Source organism: Cryptomeria japonica, chromosome 2, assembly GCF_030272615.1.
Source record: "Cryptomeria japonica chromosome 2, Sugi_1.0, whole genome shotgun sequence".
In the NCBI taxonomy this organism is placed as follows: Eukaryota; Viridiplantae; Streptophyta; class Pinopsida; order Cupressales; family Cupressaceae; genus Cryptomeria; species Cryptomeria japonica.
This window is the reverse complement of record NC_081406.1, coordinates 163,812,737-163,835,098: the sequence shown is the minus strand read 5'-3', so window position 1 is coordinate 163,835,098 and position 22,362 is coordinate 163,812,737. Positions and strand designations below refer to the sequence as shown.

The window sequence follows — 22,362 nt, the reverse complement described above, 5'->3', positions numbered from 1 at the left end:
AAGTGGCAATTTGAAAAATGCTTCCTATAAGAAGTGATGATTTTGCCATTGTGCAAATAGAGCATGGAACGTGAAGGGTTAAAATAGTTCATTTTATCTTCCAGGTATGGGGAAGCATGTTTTTTATTTCCTCTATAGTCATTGGAGGTCTATAATATACTATTGTAAATCATGTGCAAGGATTAGCTTTCTCATTATCCTTTTGCAATGCTCATTTTGCAAGGTTATCATTTATGCCAATGGTTCGGAGATAGATTATAGGGTTTTGTAAGTTGTGCAAACATGTTGTCAACTTGTCACTGTGTATTCAACTAGTGCATAGTGGATTAAAGAGAAAATTTCTCACTTTTGGTAGTGTTTTCTCCCCTTTTATGGTTTCTCAAGGGCAACCTAGTATGTTTTAGTAATTGTCACATGTTTCTATATATCTCCACTTTCTTGTATTGTTTCTATGTTTCCTTGTTAATCTCCATACTTAAAATGATGTTAGAGTAAAATAATGTTGATGTGTAGTGTGTGGAATATCCACCTTGTATATGGATCAAGTGATATTACAGCAGATTAGAATTACTTCTTGGCATTGATTTTTTAGTTGTTTGGTGAAATAATAGGGTTGTCATGCCTATTAATAGGTCAAGTGAAAGAGGTGATTTGAGTCCATTTGAGATTGAGATTGGTACTAGGTAGTGGAATAGAGCAGAGAGAAGAATGGCCAAAGTAGGACACAACGATATGGATGATGGAGAAGAAAGGTCTAGGAAGTTGGAAGAGGATGTTGTGGTGACCTTTTGGACTTTGGGAAAGATTAAAATGTATCAAAGCGTTCTTTAAGCTTGAACTCATCCTAAGTGACAGAAGACGAACTCCACTTATCAACCAAAATTGTAGGGGGGGAAGGAAAAGAAACAAGGTGGAGACTCCAGCAAAGGGAAAGAAAAGTTAAAGGTAAAACGATGCTAACATCAGCATAAAGACCAAGGTTAAGGAAAATGAAGATTATTTTTGCAAGCATTGTGACAAAGGCCATACTAGAGGCTTATTGAATGCTCCATCAAAAAAAGCACCCTTTTAAGGAGTACAAAAAGAATAAGAATGCTTCTTCTAGCAAGAAGGTGAATGAAATAGAGTACACCTCTACTGCAGAGGATTGATTGTCATGTGCTACCATGAGCAAAAGTGCATGTGTAGGTAGTAATGATGTCCAAGAGGAGAATGAGATGACTAAACTCTACCAAGAGACATTTCATTTTGGATCTCATTTGGTAGAGCTTTGTATTTAGCATAACAAGCTATGAGGTCATCCACCATCAAATTTTGGGCTTATAATTCAAGAACTTTCTTCCTATGAAGAAAAGTAGGTTGGAAAGATCTAGCAGCTGAACCAACAATAATCTTGTGCGGGTGTTATTAGGATTATTGACTCCAAAAGTGCTTCATCATTTTGAGGTCTATGCATAGTTATATTATTTTGCGTGCTATGAAGTGATTGGGCTAGCATGTCTGTAGGGTGCTCTTACCCTTGCACAAGTTTGATATGCCTTGCCTCTACAAAGTCTTCTTCCCCCGTATCTCTCTTTTCTATTTTTTCCATATTTGTTTCTTCTAATACAAATTTGGAAGATGGAAACTCAACTTGTTGATTGTTGATTCTTTGGAATGTTTTTTTGATTTTCCTATAATAATCTGTTTGCTTTGTAATTGGGATGCATATGAAATATAGCTTTGCATGAAAACGATTAGCTTATGAAAATAAGCTGCAAGACCGCAAACTTTTATACCGCTGTAATGTCCCTAGTATGGCATTACTTCAAATCGATAAGAAATTTTTGCAGTCACTTGAATCCTACCTTTTTCTGAACACCAAGTTCTCAATGTGGGAAAAGTGAGAGCATACAAAAACTAGAATGATGACAATGGAAAGGATAGTGGCAACTAGCTGACTAAATTACATTGTAAGAAAAGTCATAGAATGGTTCAATGCTAAAATGGCAAATAATGATATGCAAATTTCAAAGTGTCAATGCCAACATGGCAGACTATATCACTTGATTCAGATACATGCCAAGATAGTGACTGATATGCTGAAAATAAAATGGATCCATCAGATAAACCGATCACGATCTTTTACAATGAAGAGTAGCTATTCAGGGTGACTATCTAGGACCTTCAAGAATTGTATAAACTATTGGTGCTAAACGAACCAATTTTCACAATATTTGATTTTTTCAAGAAGATGGGATATAATGCTTATTTTGCAAATCTGAAATTACTATAATTAATACTCCAAAATTTGGAAGTAACTCAATATCTATTCATGGTGACCCAATGCCCAAAACTATGATCATTTCTTGGAGAAATATTTATATAATGTTTAGGTCAGAAAGTTCAAACTGTAGATTGAAATAAAGGTGACTAATCGAACTCTATGGCCTTATAAGAGGTGTACAACTTGTGTGGAAGAAGAGATCAGATTTGATGTCATACGGACTACTAGACAATGTGCAGATGGGTCTCATATAAACCTCTGGTAGTACAGTAGATCACAAATAGATGTTCTGAAGGAAATGAACCATTAAATGGTTATTTCACCTTCCCTCTTAAATTAGTACAGTTGGATCCTAGTCAGGTAAAACACAAACGGAAAGTGGTAGCCTAATACGGGAGGATATTAGCATCAAATAGTGCCTAAACATCATATGGACAACTTACACAATTTGTTTCCAGTTTCTTGCAAATGCATAGCCAGATTCATGGTTGCAACTAGTATGACCAATTAGTGGAATATAATCAACAAATATTATTGCTAAACTTCACAATGTAGCCAACAATGATATATCTAAAATGGTACAGCCTGCATGGGGATTACCCTCACCAAAATCATTGAAAAACAAGTAAATAATAAAATGATATCACTTCAGTACAAATTTAAAAAGAAATTCACACCAAACACAAGCTACTACAATTGGAAATCTTTTTCAGCTCGAGCACACTATCAATACTTGTGTGGAATTGTACTAAAAGACTAGAAAGGCTTTCATCCTTGGGAAAGAAAGCATAATTTAGATCTTGGAATTTTGGATCATCTTTTACAAGTAAAATAAAGTACTTTATATATGTATCTATTCATGAAATTATGAGATATTAATGCAGTAAATATCTAATCAGGGCTACTCAAAGTTATAGCAAATAAGTATTGTAAATTTAGATGTTTATACTTTGCTCGAGAATAGATATTTGCATTGTTACACAAGCAAATTTGGTCAAGTCTAAGAGCTTGGATCGATCCAGTAGAAGCCATATGAAATCCTATTTCAGACCTTCCCATATTAAAAATAAAATTAAACTCTCCTTCACTACTAAACAAGGCTTCAAAATAAACCAAAATTATGTAGAATTTTGTGTCTCAGATCAGAGATCAAAATTAATAAAATGAATCTCAGATTAAGTTGAAACAAGTAGGCATGAAAACAAAGCAAGTGCACAAGAGTCTCAAAACATTTACCTTGGGAAAACCTCTGATGAGGAAAAACCCAGCTATAAAGACCCACAGGTCTGACTATGTATTCACTTTAAATTGTAACAATACAATGCATAGATAGGGCTTTTGTTACAGCACCTTAACAGCAGATGAGAGCAGCACCTATCACCTTCAGTTTTGTGTAGAATTCATGTTGTTTATAACTAGGGAAAGATGGGTTCGGATTGCCTTAAGGCAACATCCGAACCCATTTAGGACTGGGTCCTATCCTTAAGGGGTAGCGTGGCCCCAAGACAAGTCCAGCCCCATCCTCCACGCTACACCAAAAAGGACTCACGCCACAAAATATAAATTGGCGCCAAAAAGGATTGAGGTCGACCTTGGTCAAAAGATCCATATAAATAAAGTTAAAGTGCAAACACAATTCAATCATCAATGCAATCAGCGAATTAGCTCTGCTAATAAAAGTGCGAATTTATCCAAGGATTGTGCGAACTTGTCAAGGATTGTGCGAACTTGTCCAAGAGGATATAGGCCTCTTTTGGTGTAGACTTGAAGTGTTTAGAAGTGTAGATCTAACATACAAAAGGGATCAGATCTGGAGAAGCAAGCTAAGTATTGTATTTGTGCAATTAAGAGAGAATATATAATCTGACCTATGGGTCTTTAATGTTGGGTTTTTCCTCAGAGGTTTTCCCAGGGTATTTGCATTTGTCTCTTGTTTACTTGTTTCATTTCTGAGTTTACTGAATTATGGTTTTAATACAAATCTGATTAACAAACTAGGGCATAATTAAAAGACATAAATCTGATTACTGATCTAGGGCACAAAATTAATAATTCAAACAGCAATGTTCAGATCTGATACAACAAAGTCTACAGATCTTCTTCTTCACCAACATACAGGCCTAAAGATGATTCATCAACCATCACCTTGGAAGGAGAGGCTTCAAAACAATTCGCACCCTTCTGGAGATAATTCGCACTTGTTTGAGCAGGTTCGCACCTTTCTTTTGAAGAGCAGATCGAACTTAATTAATTTCATTTGCAACCAGAATGTTCTTTATTTATATGAGCTGCTAAGGATGCAATATGGGGTCGGCCTCATAAACTTTGGCGCCAAAAACCCTTTTATTATTTTGCCGATAATCCTTTTGGGGCCACACGTTATATTTGTTTGCTGTTTGATAAGGTGAGGTGTGTTCTCCCTTTCGGGTCGGCCCTAAAGGGACACACTACCTCTTGTAGCATGAGGGCCCAACCCTATTTTCTTTCATAGTTACCAAACAACACTTCCTCTTTACTAGGAAGAAAATGAATACATAATTAGAACCTTTAGAGTTCCATCTAGCACACAAGCATAGAATTACATCTTCAACCTAGCACACAAGCATAGGATGGTTCTAGCACACAAGCATAGAAAGTGTAATACACAAGTGGGTCTTTATACAATTACAACCTTCCATCTAGCACACAAGCATAGATTGGAACCTTCCATTCTTGCACACAAGTGAAGAATGGACCATTCTTGATCCATAGTGAAATACTGAGGTTGAGGCTCCCTCTCAACCTGGACTTCATTTTCCACAATACCGAGTCTGTCTCTGAAGTATTCAAACTTCACTCTGGACAAGGGCTTGGTAAGAATATCTGCAACCTGTTCATCTGTGCTGATATACTTTAGCTGAATGGCGCCTCTTTGAACCATATCCCGAATGTAGTGATAATGAGTTTCCACATGTTTTGACCTGTCATGAAATACTGGGTTGACAGACATCTTTATGCAACTCTGATTATGACAATGAATGGTAGTAGGATCACTAGGTTGTCCAAACAATCCAACAAAAAGTTTGCAGAGCCATACTGCTTCTTTGGATGCAATAGATGGTGCAATGTACTCAACTTTTGCAGTACTTAATGCTACAGAAGATTGTTTTCTACAGGCCCAAGAGATTACTGCAGATACCCAAAGTACTTTTCCTGTCTTTGACACTTCCTACCCAGTCTGAGTTTGAATAGCCTCCCAAGGAGACTGAAGTATTGAGTGAATACTTCAGTCCATAACCAATAGTGCCTCGCAGATATCTCAGTATATGTTTAGCTGCAACAAGGTGAACATGCTTAGGCATGCTTATGAACTAACTAAGAGCATTCACTACATAATAGATATCCGGTCTAGTGTTAACTAGATACATCAAAGATCCGATCAATTGTCTGTACTCAGATGGATCTGCAAAATCAAAGTTAGCTGCAGAGATGCTCAACTTCTTTAAGTTAGATTCCATAGGAGTAAACATAGGTTTACAATCCATCATTCTAAATTTTTTCAAAATATCAATAGTGTACTTTCCTTGACTTAGGATAATTTCATTAGATTTCTGCCATACTTCTAACCCTAGGAAGTAATGCATTAACCCTAAATCCTTCATTTCAAATTATGAGGCTGATTCTTTCTTGCATCTCATAATCAGTTTATCTTCACCAGTGAGAAATAAATCATCCACATATAAAACTAGAATGAGCATATCATTATTGCATATTTTAAGGTAAAGATTAGCATCAGCATCATTCTTACAAAACCCTAAGCTTAGTAAGTATTTATCAATTCTTTCATACCAAGCACGAGGAGCCTGTTTGAGTCCATATAAGGCTTTCTTCAATCTGCAAACATGAGAGTCTCTTCTATGTATTACATAACCTTCTGGTTGCTCAATGTAGACTTCTTCCTCAATAACTCCATTTAGAAAAGTTGTCTTAACATCCATTTGATGTAGTTTCCAACCTTTAGCTGCAGCAATAGCTATTATAGATCTAATAGAAGTATATCTAGCAACAGGAGCGAATGTTTTTTCATAATCTATTCCTTCCTTTTGAGAAAAACCACGAGCTACTAATCTAGCTTTATATTTCTCAATACTACCATCAGCATTATGCTTAATTTTAAATAACCATTTAGAGGAAACAACAGACTTACCTTTGGGTCTAAGTACAATGTCCCAAACATCATTCTTGAAGATAGACTCATACTCTTCATCCATGGCTAACTTCCACGCATGGTGATTCATAGCTTCTTCGACATTGTGAGGTTCAGACTCAATGATGTTGCACATTACTGAAATGTAGTTGGCATGATTTTGAGGTCTCTTGCTATCTCTGAAGGTTCCTCTGGGAGCAACAAATCTTTCAGCATCTTGAATGGTGTTTCTAACCCAAAGTGGCCTCTTCTTGCTGACCACAATATCCTTAGGTATATCTGTAGAATCCATGGGTTCAGTTGGATCATCCTGAACTTCCTGTTCTAGGGGGTCAATAGACTCCTTTTGTATCTCAGGGTTAGTATCAACATTTGATTCTTGATTTTCAGTCACAATATTATCATCATCAAATAATGAACCTTTAGATCTTTTGAATGCAATATCTTCTTCAAAAGTTACATCTCTACTTACCTCAACATACCTTTGACCTGAAATGTAGATTCTGAAGGCTTTGGAAGATTCACTGTATCCTACTAAGATACCTTTCTTTCCAGAGGGATCCAACTTGGTTCGCTTTTCCTTAGGCACATGAACATACACAGGGCTCCTGAAAATCCTTAAGTGGTTGATGTCAGGTTTGATTCCTGTAAAGGCTTCTTTAGGAGTTACATTCTTTAGAGCACGATGAGGACATCTATTCTGAATGTAAACTGTTGTTTTGGATGCCTCCGCCCATAGGAAGGGTTGCAAGTCTTGATCATGAATCATGGCTCTTGTAGCTTCAACGATGGACCTGTTATTTCTTTCAGCAACTCCATTTTGCTGAGGATTGTAGGAAACACAAAACTCCCTCTTAATTCCTGTCTCAACACAAAAATCATGAAAACTAGTTGAGGTGTACTCACCTCCATTGTCAGACCTTAAACATTTAATTCGCTTTCTAGAAATATTTTCAACCAAGGCTTTGAATTCTTTTTATCTATTTTAGACTTCGCCAGACTCTTTAGATTTAAGAAAGTAAATCCATGTTTTCCTAGAAAAATCATCTATGAAGATAACATAATAAAAGAAACCGCTAGGAGAGGCTACAAACATAGGACCACATAGATCTGAATGGATAAGCTCTAACTTTTGTTTAGCCCTACTATCACTTTTATGAAATGGACTCTTCACATTCTTACCCATTGCACAACCTTTACATGCATCATCATGGGATAAACTGAGTTTAGGCATACCTTTAACCATTTTACCAAGAGTGGGGAGAGCCTAGAAGTGCAAATGTCCAAGTCTTCTATGCCATAGCTCGCATGATTCAGGAACCTCATGAATGAGGGCTTGAAATGGGTTAGCTGCAAGCTTATACAAACTATCATATTTATTTCCAATAACATGAGCAGATTTGAAACTAGATTTCTTAGACCAAGCAAGTACTTTACCTTCAGAAAATGCTACTTGCAAACCCTTATCTTCTAAAGCAGAAATGGAAATAAGATTTCTTTTAATTCCAGGTACAAAAAGAATATCATTGAGTTGTAAGGAAATACCAGAATCTAGTTTTAAAGAAGTAGTACCAGAACCTTTTATAGAGTATCGAGCATCATCACCAATTACCACATGAAAACTAGATTTCTTAGACCAAGCAAGTACTTTACCTTCAGAAAATGCTACTCGCAAACCCTTATCTTCTAAAGCAGAAATGGAAATAAGATTTCTTTTAATTCCAGGTACAAAAAGTGTTGATTATAACTAGGGTTATATGGGTTCGGATTGCCTTAAGGCAACATCCAAACCCCATTAAGGACCGGGTCCTATCCTAGGGTAACGTGTCCCTATCTTATGCACAAACAATTACCACGCTATGCAAAAATACTCACCATTTAATATTAGTGCCAAAACCCAAGGAGGCCGACTTGCATTTCAAGGAATAAAAGATGCATATACAAATAAGTGACAAATTGCAAGTTATTACACATTCATTCATTATTCACCTATGCGAATGGGAAAATAGCTCTGCTTATCAAGTGCGAATTGACAAGGAAGAAGGCGAACTCTTTCAGACTTATGTGAATTGGTGCAAGATAACCTAGGTGATGTTGTGCATCTTGAAGAACATGAAAGAGCAGATCTGCTACACAAATAGATCAGATCTGATAGAAAGAGCTAAGTATTGTAATTGTGCATTTTAAGAGGAGAATATATAATCTGACCTGTGGGTCTTTCATGTTGGGCTTTTCCTCATTAGAGGTTTTCCCAGGGTATGCTTGTTGTCTACTGTTTTATTTCTGATTAATGTTGACTTGTTAAATACTGCAAATCTGATTACAATCTAGGGCATATTTAATTTCTGCTGGTCTATTAAAATACTGTGAATCTGATTACAAACTAGGGCATAGTTAATTATCTAAGTCTGATTAACATACCTAAGGTCTAAAATCTACATGGTATCAGAGCTAAGGTGTCATTAACTTCTGAGTTTAGCAAATCAATTGTTGCATATAGCTGTTGGTTGTTTTCAGATTAAAGATGTCAGGTTTGAAGGCTGAAGATAGGCTTGAGGGAGCCATTGACTTTGCTGCTTGGAAAGTTCGTATTTTGTTGATCCTTGAAGAAAATGACCTACTGAAATTTGTAGAAGAAGAAAGGTTGTCTCCTCCTGAAGATGCTGAAGAGCTGAAACTGTTCAAGAAAGATTCCCTCAAGGCTAGAAGGATCATAATTGAGTCCGTCAAGAATCATCTTGTCACTTTCATATCAAAGTTTACATCTGCCAGAGAAATGATCAAACACTTGGAAGGGATCTACGAAGTCAACAATCTCAGCAAGGCTCTTGCCCTAAGACAACAACTTCTACACATGAAAATGAAAGAAGAAGACTCAATCATAACCTACTTCATGAAGATCAATGAACTAAAGGACAAGCTAAGCACTCTTGATTGCCAAATCTCAGATAAAGACCTTGTTATGATTGCATTAAATGGTCTACTTGATGAATGGGAACCATTCATTCATAGCATTGGTGGAAGAGCCGATCGTCCCAACTTTGAGCGTCTTCAATTTGATTGCATCGAAGAGGAATCTCGAATTGAGGTAAGAGGAAAACTCAAGAACTCTTTCAACGATAATCATGTTCTCTTATCTAAATCTAGGAAAGGTGGTCATTGGAAGAAAGAAAAGAGAAGCAAAGATTTTAGATCCTCCTCCTATGATCCAAGGAAAAAGTCAAGAGATTCCTCACATTCGTTGCTTCAGATGTGACAAGTATGGTCACTATGCCAGAGATTGTCAGAATGACCCAAAGGAAAGGGAAGCTAACTTAAATGAAGTTGCCGAACAAAGTGAAGACTACCTTCTTATCTTTGCTCTTTCCAGCAATGTTCCTACGGACAGCAATACGTGGATACTTGACAGTGGTGCCTCCAGGCACATCTCAGGATTTCGTGAGCATCTCTCAGATCTGATTGAAAAAGACACCAATCTTCATGTAGTAATCGGTGATGATGCTCGATACTCGGTAAAAGGTTCTGGCACTACCTCTTTAAAACTAGATTATGGTATTTCCTTACAACTCTGTGATATTCTATTTGTACCTGGTATTACAAGAAATCTTATTTCCATTTCGGCTTTAGAAGATAAAGGTTTGCAAATAGCATTTTCTGAAGGGAAAGTACTAGCCTGGTCTAAGAAATCTAACTTCAAATCTGCTTGTATTATTGGAAATAGATGTGATAGTTTATATAAGCTTGCAGCTAATCCAATTCAAGCTCTCATTCATGAGACCCCTGAATCATGCGAGCTATGGCATAGAAGATTGGGTCATCTTCACTTTCAAGCTCTTCCCACTCTCGGTAAAATGGTCAAAGGTATGCCTAAACTCAGTTTATCTCATGATGATGCTTGTAAAGGTTGTGTAATGGGTAAGAATGTAAAGAATCCCTTTCATAAAAGCGATAGTAGGGCTAAAGAAAGGTTAGAGCTTATTCATTTAGATTTATGTGGTCCTATGTCAGTAGCATCTCCTAGCGGTTTCCTATATTATGTTATCTTCATAGATGATTTCTCTAGGAAAACATGGATCTATTTTCTTAAAACTAAAGAGTCTGAAGAAGTCCTATACAGATTTAAAGAATTCAAAGCCTTAGTTGAAAATACTACAGGAAATCGAATCAAATGTTTAAGGTCTGACAGTGGAGGTGAATACACCTCAGGTAGCTTCTATGACTTTTGTGTTAAAGCAGGAATTAAGAGGGAGTTCTGTGTTCCCTACAACCCTCAGCAAAATGGAGTTGCTGAAAGAAAGAACAGGACCATTGTTGAAGCTGCAAGAGCCATGATACATGATCAGGACTTGCAACCTTTTCTATGGGCAGAAGCATCCAAAACCACAGTTTATATTCAGAATAGATGTCCTCATCGAGTCCTAAAGGATGTGACACCTGAAGAAGCCTTTTCAGGAATCAAACCAGACATCAGTCACCTAAGGATATTCGGAAGCCCTGTGTATGTTCATGTGCCTAAAGAAAAACAAACCAAGCTGGATCCATCTGGAAAGAAAGGCATCCTAGTAGGATACAACGAATCTTCCAAAGCCTTCAGGATCTACATTTCAGGTTAAAGGTATGTTGAGGTAAGTAGAGATGTAACTTTTGAAGAAGATATTGCTTTCAAAAGATCTAAAGGTTCATTAATCAACAATGATGATATGGTGATGGAAAAACAAGATTCAATTGTTGATGCTAACCCTGAGTTATAGGAGGAGTCTACTGATCTCCCAGATCAGGAAGTTCAGAATGACTCATCAGAACCCATGCAATCTACTGATATACCTCAGGATATTGTGGTCTGCAAGAAGAGACCACTTTGGGTTAGAAATACGATTCAAGATGTTGAAGGGTTTGCTGCTCCCAGAGGAACCTTCAGAAATAGCAAGAGTTTTCAAAATCACGCCAACTACATTTTTGTGATGTGCAATATAATTGAGTATGAACCCCACAATATCGGAGAAGCTATGTCCCATCATGCTTGGAAATTGGCCATGGATGAAGAGTATGGGTCTATCATCAAGAATGATGTCCGGGACATTGTACCCAGACCCAAAGGTAAGTCTGTCGTTTCCTCTAAATGGTTGTTTAAAATTAAACATAATGCTGATGGTAGTATTGAAAAATATAAAGCTAGGTTTGTAGCACGTGGTTTTTCTCAAAAGGAAGGAATAGATTATGAAGAAACCTTTGCCCCTATTGCTAGATATACCTCTATTAGGTCTATAATAGCTATTGCTGCAACCAAAGGTTGGGAGTTGCATCAAATGGACGTTACGACAGCCTTCCTTAATGGTGTCATTGAGGAGGAAGTCTATATTGAGCAACCAGAAGGCTATGTAATCCATAAAAGAGATTCTCATGTTTGTAGGTTGAAGAAAGCCTTATATGGGCTCAAACAAGCTCCTCACGCTTGGTATGAAAGAATTGATAAGTACTTACTAAGTTTAGGGTTTTCCAAGAATGATGTTGATGTTAACATTTACTTGAAAGTTTATAATGATGAGATGCTTATTTTAGTTTTGTATGTAGATGATTTATTTCTCACGAGTGAAAATAAATTAATCCTAAGATGCAAAAAGGAATTAGCCTCAGAATTTGAAATGAAGGATTTAGGTCTAATGCACTACTTCCTAGGGTTAGAAGTATGGCAAAGAACTAATGAAATCTTTCTAAGTCAGGGAAAATACACTATTGATATTTTGAAAAGATTTAGAATGATAGATTGTAAACCTATGCGTACTCCTATGGAATCTAACTTAAAGAAGTTAAGTGTTTCTGCAGCTAACTTGGATTTTGCAGATCCCTCTGAGTACAGGCAGTTGATTGGCTCCCTGATGTACCTAGTCAATACTAGGCTAGATATCTGTTATGCTGTGAATGCTCTCAGTCAGTTCATGAGCTCACCTAAACATGTTCACCTGGTTGCTGCCAAGCACATTCTAAGATACCTACGTGGCACGATTGGTTATGGGCTGAAGTATTCACTTAATACCCCAATCCTCTTGAAAGGCTACTCAGATTCAGATTGGGCAGGAAGCGTCAAGGACAGGAAAAGCACCTCAGGCATCTGCTTCAACTTGGGCTCCGCAGTGATCTCTTGGGCATGCAGAAAGCAATCTTCGGTAGCATTAAGCACTGCAGAAGCTGAGTACATTGCCGCATCTATTGCATCCAGAGAAGCAGTATGGCTTCGTAAGCTTCTTGTTGGATTATTTGTTCAAGTCAATGATTCTACCACCATTCATTGTGATAATCAAAGCTGTATAAAGATGTCAGTAAATCCTGTATTTCATGATTGGTCCAAACATGTGGAAACACACTATCATTACATTCGGGATATGGTGCAGAGAGGTACCATTCATCTAAAGTACATTAGCACAGATGAACAGATTGCTGACATCCTCACCAAACCGTTATCCAGAGTGAAGTTCGAGTACTTCAGAGATAGACTTGGTGTCATGGAAAACGGAACCCTGATTGAGAGGGAGCTTCAATCTCAGTGACTATTGGTAGCACTTTGAGTCATTCTTTGCTTGTGTGCAAGAATGAATTACATCCAATCTATGCTTGTGTGCTAGATGGATAATTGTAATAATGTAAAGACCCACTGGTGTATTACACTTTCTATGCTTGTGTGCTAGGTGGAAGATGTAATTCTATGCTTGTGTGCTAGATCCATTCTATGCTTGTGTGCTAGATGGAACTTAAAGGTTCAGATTATGTATTCTCCTCCTCCCTAGTTAAGAGGGAGTGTTGATTATAACTAGGGTTATATGGGTTCGGATTGCCTTAAGGCAACATCCGAACCCCATTTAGGACCGGGTCCTATCCTAGGGTAACGTGACCCTATCTTATGCACAAACAATTACCACGCTATGCAAAAATACTCACCATTTAATATTAGCGCCAAAACCCAAGGAGGCCGACTTGCATTTCAAGGAATAAAAGATGCATATATAAATAAGTGACAAATTGCAAGTTATTACACATTCATTCATTATTCACCTATGCGAATGGGAAAACAGCTCCGCTTATCAAGTGCGAATTGACAAGGAAGAAGGCGAACTCTTTCAGACTTATGCGAATTGGTGCAAGATAACCTAGGTGATGTTGTGCATCTTGAAGAACATGAAAGAGCAGATCTGCTACACAAATAGATCAGATCTGATAGAAAGAGCTAAGTATTGTAATTGTGCATTTTAAGAGGAGAATATATAATCTGACCTGTGGGTCTTTCATGTTGGGTTTTTCCTCATTAGAGGTTTTCCCAAGGTATGCTTGTTGTCTACTGTTTTATTTATGATTTATGTTGACTTGTTAAATACTGCAAATCTGATTACAATCTAGGGCATATTTAATTTCTGCTGGTCTATTAAAATACTGTGAATCTGATTACAAACTAGGGCATAGTTAATTATCTAAGTCTGATTAACATACCTAAGGTCTAAAATCTACAAAAAGAATATCACTGAGTTGTAAGGAAATACCAGAATCTAGTTTTAAAGTAGTACCAGAACCTTTTACAGAGTATCGAGCATCATCACCAATTACCACATGAAGATTGGTGTCCTTTTCTATCAGATCTGAAAGATGTTCATGGTAACCTGAGATGTGTCTGGAGGCTCCATTGTCAACTATCCAAGTATTACTGTCTGTAGGAACATTGCTTGATAAGACAGAGATAAGAAGATAGTCCTCATTTTGTTCAGAGACTTCGTTTAAATTTGCTTCCCTTTCCTTAGGTTCATTCTGACAGTCTCTAGCATAGTGACCATACTTGTCACATCTGAAACAACGAATATGAGAGGAATCTCTTGACTTCTTTCTTGGATCGTAGGAAGGAGGTCTGAAATCCTTGCTTGTCTTATCTTTCTTCCAATTCCCACCTTTCTTAGACTTAGCCGTAAGAACATGATTATCATCTTTGTGAGAGTTCTTGTGTTTTCCCCTCACTTCAATGCAATCAGCTTGAAGACACTCATAGTTGGGACGTTCAGCTCTCCCGCCAATGCTACGAATGAAGAGATCCCATTCATCAGGTAGACCATTTAATGCAATTAGAACAAGATCTTTGTCTGGAACTTCACAATCAAGAGTACTTAGTTTATCCTTTAGTTCATTGATCTTCATAAAGTAGGCCATGATTGAGTCCTCTTCTTTCATTTTGATATGAAGTAGCTGCTGCCTTAGAGCAAGGACTCTGCTGAGATTTTTGACTTCAAACATTCCTTCCAAGTGTTTGATTATTTCCCTGGCGGAAGCAAACTTCAATATGACAGGAACAAGATGATTTCTAACGGATTCAATAACAATCTTCCTAGCTTTGGCTGAATCCTTCTTGAACTGTTTTAGTTCCTCTGCATCTTCAGGAGGGGACAACTTTTCTTCTTCAACAAATTTGAGAAGCTCATTCTCCTCAAGTATGAGTTGAATGCGAACTTTCCAGGCAGCAAAATCAAGGGCTCCATCAAGTCTGTCTTCACCCTTCAAACCTGACATTTTAATCTGAAAACAAACAGCAACTAGATGCAACAAAAATGACCTTACTGAAATCTGATGTTAGTATGACCTGGCTCTGATACCATGTAGAATTTTGTGTCTCAGATCAAAAATCAGAATTAATAAAATGAATTTCAGATTAAGTTGAAACAAGTAGGCATGAAAACAAAGCAAGTGCACAAGAGTCTCAAAACATTTACCTGGGAAAACCTCTGATGAGGAAAAACCCAGCTATAAAGACACACAAGTCTGACTATGTATTCACTTTAAATTGTAACAATACAATGCATAGATAGGGCTTTTGTTACAGCACCTTAATAGTAGATAAGAGCAGCACCTATCACCTTCAGTTTTGTGTAGAATTCAAACAGCAATGTTCAGATCTGATACAACAAAGTCTACAGATCTTCTTCTTCACCAGCATACAGGCCTAAAGATGATTCGTCAACCATCACCTTGGAAGGAGAGGCTTCAAAACAATTCACACCCTTGTGGAGATAATTCGCACTTGTTTGAGCAGGTTCGCACCTTTCCTTTGAAGAGCAGATCGAACTTAATTAATTTCATTTGCAACCAAAATGTTCTTTATTTATATGAGCTGCTGGGGATGCAATATGGGGTCGGCCTCATAAACTTTGGCGCCAAAAACCCTTTTATTATTTTGCCGATAATCCTTTTGGGGCCACACATTATATTTGTTTGCTGTTTGATAAGGTGAGGCGTGTTATCCCTTTAGGGTCGGCCTTAAAGGGACACGCTACCTCTTGTAGCGTGAGGGCCCAGCCCTATTTTCTTTCATAGTTACAAAACAACAAATTACACAAGATAATATATGCAGTTACAACATTTTCAGAAGTACTTGGAAAGTTACAATCCAAAATCAACATTTATGTCTTTTTCTAAGTATTTCGTCCAAATGCATGGTTAGGTTTTTACTCTTGCAATGGCATTCATTCGATGCTTTCGTAAGCCACCAATTTTCCCTCTTAATCTGCAGGAAGAATCACTCCAAAAGAGTTTGAAGGTAATTGACCTAACTCAGTTTTGTGACGTTTTCACACATCGCCCCATTGCAAATGGGGACCCTTGCTTTTTTGCTTTTTAGGGTTTGTTTTTTTGGTCTTTTAGGGTTTTGTTAGTTAGCCTTTGCATTTTGAGTGTTGTTGGGGAGATCAATAGGATAGCAAGTCCGGCTTGAGTGATGTCTTGATCCTGAAATTTGGCTAAGTCTGGAATGTCCTGATCCTGAAATTTGACTAAGTCTGGAAACTGAAAAACCTCAAAAAACTAGATTTTGCAATATAACTCCTGGAGGTCTGAAACCACTCTCAAACATCCTGAAAGTAAATATGGAATATAACTTAAAGTATTCTTATACTTAAATGTTATATTCCATAAAAATTATCCTGATAGAGAGTTCAAAAAGTCAAATTTCGCTCCTGTCCTTCACTGAGGACCCAGAGCAAATTTCGCTCCTGTCCTTCTCCAAGGGACCAAGGCAAAGCGCTCCTGTCCCTCACCAAGGGACCAGGGCGAAAATACTTATTTGAGCCATTCCTGGCCTTGTTTGGTTAAATTGAGACATCAAAAGCATGGTGAAGGATGAAATGAGCATGATAGAGCATCCAGACTTGATCAAAAACAATGAAATGATGAATTTTTTGCCTAGAAGGTCAAATTCGCTCCTGTCCCTCACCGAAGGACCAGAGCGTTTTTATTTATATGCACAATTTTAGACCTTTTTTGGACATTAACTTTTATTCATAGCATGAAGTAAGATGATATCTTCCTTAGCCAAGATTTTTTTTGATGAAAATTGTAACGATTTGGCCTAGAGAGCAAAATTCGCTCCTGTCCCTCACTGAAGGACCGGAGCTTGAAATCCAAGATTGCTTTGTCCTTGCAAGATTTTAATGATTTCGCGATTTAAGGAGAACAAAGAAAATGTGTTTTATCAGTTGAATATAATTTGAGTGCACCTCGATGGAGAAAATCTACTCAAAGAGTCAAAATCGCTCCTATCCCTCTCCCAGGGACCAGGGTGAATTTCAATGATAGCTCCTGTCCCTCTCCAAGGGACGAGAGCGATTTGCTTAAAAGACAAGTTTTGGGCGAAGGTGAAGTGAGTTTTGAGTTTGAGGCAAATGAAACAAGGCGTAACCACTCTATTGAAGATAATTTTGAAGATCGCAAGATGCCAAGTAAGCCCATATTTGCCTAGGCGCTCCTGTCCCTCTCCCAGGGACCAGAGCGATTTTCTCCTAAGACAAATTTCCCACCAAGTTGAAGCGAGTTTCATGTCAAAAATGAGTGAAGGGGAGCATAATAAATCTATTGAAGACAAATTTGAAGGTTGGCAAAACACGAATAAGCTTGCAAATGGAAGTTCGCTCCTGTCCCTCAGTTAGGGACCAGAGCGAAAATGGTCTAGGAGGCATTCATTTCAAAACATTGAATCAATCAAGCTCAAGGTTCCTATTTAAAATGCCAGTTTCAACGTAGAGGAAGTGACTTTGAACGTAAAAAGCGAGAAATTCAAGAACAAAATGCTAAGGCGCTCCTGTCCCTCTCCCAGGGACCAGAGCGATGTGGTTTGTATCCCTTATATCTCCCATGTTTAGGCGCCAACATCATTTTCAAATGCATTAAATGCTAAATTTCGATGAACCTTGATATTTTTAATTAAAAATCGGCATTTAATAGGTGCGCACAAGGCATTTAATTGATTAATTTAGCCTTTTAAAAATCATTAATTACGAAGGCATTTAATTAATTAATTATTAATTTAATTAAATAAGAGGGAGAGCGCTTGGGTTTTATTTTTATATTTATACAAGAGTCGGCCTCCTTTTATTTTAAATTTTTGTTATTATTTGCCTTATTTTCAAGTCGGCCTAGAGGTAATTAAAATGGTGAGCGCTCTATATATTTGAGGCATGTTTTTCATTATTCAAATCATTCACTCATCATTTCAAGTGCGATTTGGAAGAGCAATTTGAGGAGCGAATTTCTACCAGGAGTGGAGACTAAGAAGGGCGAAATTCATCTTGAAGGCTATTGGAGAGGCGTATTTCTTGCTAGATTGGAGGATAATTTCCAGATTTTTGAAGACATTTGAAGGCGAATTTCCAAATCTTGAAGAAGCTAGTGGAAGATGGAGTTCTTTTCCAAGCTAAAGGAGGTGCATTTTATCCAAGGGAGAGCTTTGATCTACACTTTGCCTAGCAAAATTCATCTATTTTTACATCATTTCTTAGAGTTTAAAACTCAAGAGGGGGTATGGCGTAATCACCTTGGCACCATTTTTGAAGATTTAAATTTTGCTTTGAATCCTAAATTAGGAAATGATAACTCAAGATTTATCATGAAGTCTCCTAATTAAAATCTTGAATCTTTTTTTAAAGTTTAATTTTTAGATCTCAAGATATATTATTAATTGTGAAATGTTGTGTAGGTATCAAGATGGTGACTCCAAGATCGAAAGATCTACAAGTTGGAAGACTCTCCTCAAGGAAAATCAAGCCAGATCAAGGACGATCAAGCAAGGACAAGGACGACCTTCTTCGATCCAGTCTAGCATCGACAAGGACGGCCTTCTTTGGACTAACGTCATCAAGGGCAACTTCTCCAATCCAGTATTCCAAGGCGAGGTACATCAATCATCCTGCACATCAAGGACACAAGAAGTTAGAACAAGGGTTCGTTGAAGAAGCAAATAGTACTAGATGAATTAATTAAAGTTAGCTTCTCAACAACATCAAGTTGAATATCTACCAAGTTACAAGTGTCAGACGAGGTGGCATCCTAGTCATCACTTCTCCAATCAGTGTGGTCCACCTCAGCATTTCCAGATTCAATGTACCTAACTCATGGAAGGTGGCACAAACTCCGATGTACCTACCCTAGCTATCCATTGGTGGAATTTTCTAGAGAGGACATGTGTCCAAGCAATACAATTTTATCATTGGTCAAGCATTAAATGTTATGTAATGGTTGTAACAAACCCTAATTAGGGTTTTTATTATTGAATCCTGGCCATTGATCTCAAATTGATCTTAGCCATCAAATTGTATTGTGGGCACTATATAAGCCCTGACATTTCATTTTGTAAAGGCAATTAGCAATAGTTAGAGAGTTGAAAATAGTTAGAATAGTTAGAGAATAGTTGGAAGCAATTAGAGTAGAGTAGAGAGAGAAGGCAAAGATTGTTGCCAAGATGTTGTTGTAAAAGACTTGTAACTTCATTGAAGAAATGGTGAAATTTATGGGTCGATTTGACAATTTGCATGGTCTTTATACTTCTCATATTTGATTTCATGTTATTAGATGAATGGAAGAAATGTGCTTGATTGATGGTGGAATTCGTATATCCATACTACTAGCAGTTTGTTGATTGCAGACTTGCCTTGCGTAGTCAACTGGAATCATTCAGCTTAAGCTTAACTTCAATTGTCGCTTCTTCATTGATATGCATCAACCTGATGGTGTCTATGCCTGCAGTGATGATTTGAACATCATAAAGCTTTCCTTCGAAGATCGCACTAGCCTTGTAGAGATGGTCCTGCGATGTCAAAACAAGACCTAGATAGAATTTCATCAAAGATCAATCATTGCTCCTACATTCCTTAGTATTAGGATTAGATTCTCTCCTCGCCCTCCTCTTTTTTCCTTTTTTTCAAGTCAAAGTTAGTAAGAGCCTGTGTTCTAGCAATATTCAAAGCAGATCAGACGTTCAATCATTGAATGTAAGTCCCCTTGTGATTCCAGCAAATCACATCATACCACAGAGAGCTTATCCACACGTAGAGACCCTACATACAAGAACCTTGGAGTCATCCTGATTGATCCTTTTTCGCGATATCTTCAGCAATCAGAGGCTTTATTCAAGAGAGGATAAGGTACCCTTAGGTATTTTATTTTGTGTTTGATAGTGTACAAAATACACGTCAACACTCAGTTCTGAAGATTAGATGAAGACCAAGGTAACTTGCAAGATCAAACTTGAAATCTTTATTTGACATGTTTGATGACGATGTAAGGATATGGCAGGGAACCTTAAGCTTTTGTGAATCTTACCTTCTCAATATGAAGCCAAACTATATTGTCAATGTTGAATTGATCATAGGTAGTTGATAAGGGTGATGGTTATGCTTGATAGAGCCATCACCATCCACACACAATATGAACAAAGGGAGTCATTGATTGAAGATATGAAAATATTGAAAGTGAGGGGAATGATGCATGTTGGTAAGAACATGATTGCCCATACCCTCACTCCCACTGGGAACAAAGAAGGCAATTTGCTGAGATCAGGTTAGCCCAACAAGGATGTCAAAGGTATGCTACTTCCATAATTAGAGAAGGTAGCCCCCACTAGACATTTTCAGTACGTTAGACAAACTTGCCTCCAACAATTTAAGTAACGAGGATGTTGAACAAGAGAGGTTCACCTCTTGAGGTTCCTAAGGAGAATGTCTATATAGGGAGGTAACTAGAAAAAAAATTAACAAGGCAAATTCAGGATCTCGTGCCTGAAAACAATATTACACAAGTGATGAACCACAATTAAGTTCATATGAAAGGCATACATAGCAATAATTACTAAGAGCAACAACTTTAGAATGAGCTTTGTGCCTGCAAACACCCTTGGAAATATGCCAGATATTTAAAAAGAACATCAATCGACAATTGCATATATGTGGATATCTTTTTCATCGTTGTTGGCAGACTATTCACACAGGTTTAAACATCACATTTGTGTGGGAGAAACACCGTTCATTGCCAGAGTTCTTTGGTCACTTTTATGCCCTTTGTTTTCAGGAAACAATACAATTATGGATAGAGATGTGAGTTAAGGCTTCCTGCAGAGAAATACTAATATTTTATAGGTTTGCAACGTTTTATGGGTTTCACCATGGCCCTGATCCCCTGTTAATTTTATTACCTTTGGAGGGTGTGTAAATGAGATCCACAAAAAATTTGTTCAAAAAATAGAGTGATATGAATTTCCATTTTTATTGATAAACAATAAAAATAGTACCATTAAATTCAATATAAAATTGGTGCCATGTATTCTGCTTTTTTCTGTCTTCTTCTGTAAGAATTTATTTTATTATATTGTTTTACTGTTAATGACCATCCAATGAAGGAATCACCGCAATTCATCTTTACATCAGTGGATGTTATTGTGAAATTTACGTTGCCCTTTAAATTCACAACCTGACAACTATAATTTGCCACTTGTAAAACAGAACATGAGAATTCTATGTTGTTATTAATTCGACAAAGGTCTTTTAAAAAAAAAAATCATCCGAGGCATGGAAGAAGGAACTTTCATTGTGTTTTTCTCTAGATCAGGAGAAGTTATGGAAAACTTAATATACGTTACATTTTGGGAAAGTGGAATATCATAGTTTGAAGAATAGGTACACGGAATTTCATTTGGAGAAAAGTGGGTTTGAATTTTGCATAACTGAGATAGGCACAGTTGCTGATATTGATCAGTTAGTCTTAAGAACTTGCCTTTGAAAAAACACAGGCAAAAATCTTATTGCCAAGAAAATGATATTGAAATTTTTGGTTGATGATTAATTAGACGGTGATGAAGAGGAAATCAGAACCATTAAAAGGAGATGAGATAAGGCTGAGCTTACTGAAATAGTATGAGAAGTTAGATCTAAAATGGTAGTTAGATATTTATATGTGTCAATTTGATTTGGCAATTTCTATTAGATGGTTGTCAATGGAGGTCAACAAGGAATAAAAATGACATTCTATTAAGTTCGTACTTTGTTTCAGCCTTTATAATATTAGTTTTATGGTTAATTTAGACAGATGACATCTTTTGAAATTGATTATGATATTCAACAGTAACTTGTTTGACTTTTTTTTCCTAGTTGATGGTTTTCTTCTTATTCTCATGTAAGCTACTTCCAGATGCCTCTGTCGCTTTCTAAACTACCTAGCTTCTTCTCAAATAGACTTTTAAGAAAATGTCAAATAGTAGCTGACTATCATGTTCCAGTTTGTACCTGTCAAAAGAGACTTTCAATTTATATCAATTAGTGTTTAAGATGCCATGTAAAGAATCGAGAAATGGACACATTCCAATTTGACATGTTTCATAAATGACTTTCTTACAGGTTTCTATTTTACAGATTGCTACTCGGAAAAAAGTACTAATAATTGACTTGATAGGACTATTTGAGAGAGAACCTAATGCATTGGACACCTGCCTCAAAGTTGTTTTTCATTCTCCTAAGATTTTAAAGTTAGGTATGATGCTTCAAAGTTTAGGTAGCTTTTTTCATTTTTCTGTACAAGAACACAGTTAAATTTTATATGGGAAGAATATTCTTGATTTGTTAGA

The 22,362-nt window shown here is 37.0% G+C and overlaps 1 protein-coding gene across 4 annotated transcripts in view; it reads left to right on the top strand.

The window, feature by feature from the left end:
* The window catches only part of LOC131038409 (uncharacterized), a 101,925-nt gene that overhangs the window by 3,170 nt on the left and 76,393 nt on the right, over positions 1-22,362 (top strand). For 3 of the 4 annotated variants that reach the window (XM_057970838.2, XM_057970839.1, XM_057970836.2), the window contains exon 2: positions 22,136-22,268. In XM_057970838.2, the coding sequence (XP_057826821.1) occupies positions 22,136-22,268 (133 nt within the window). The remainder of the gene's footprint in view (positions 1-22,135; positions 22,269-22,362) is intronic. The other variant, XM_057970837.2, reaches the window with a different exon arrangement.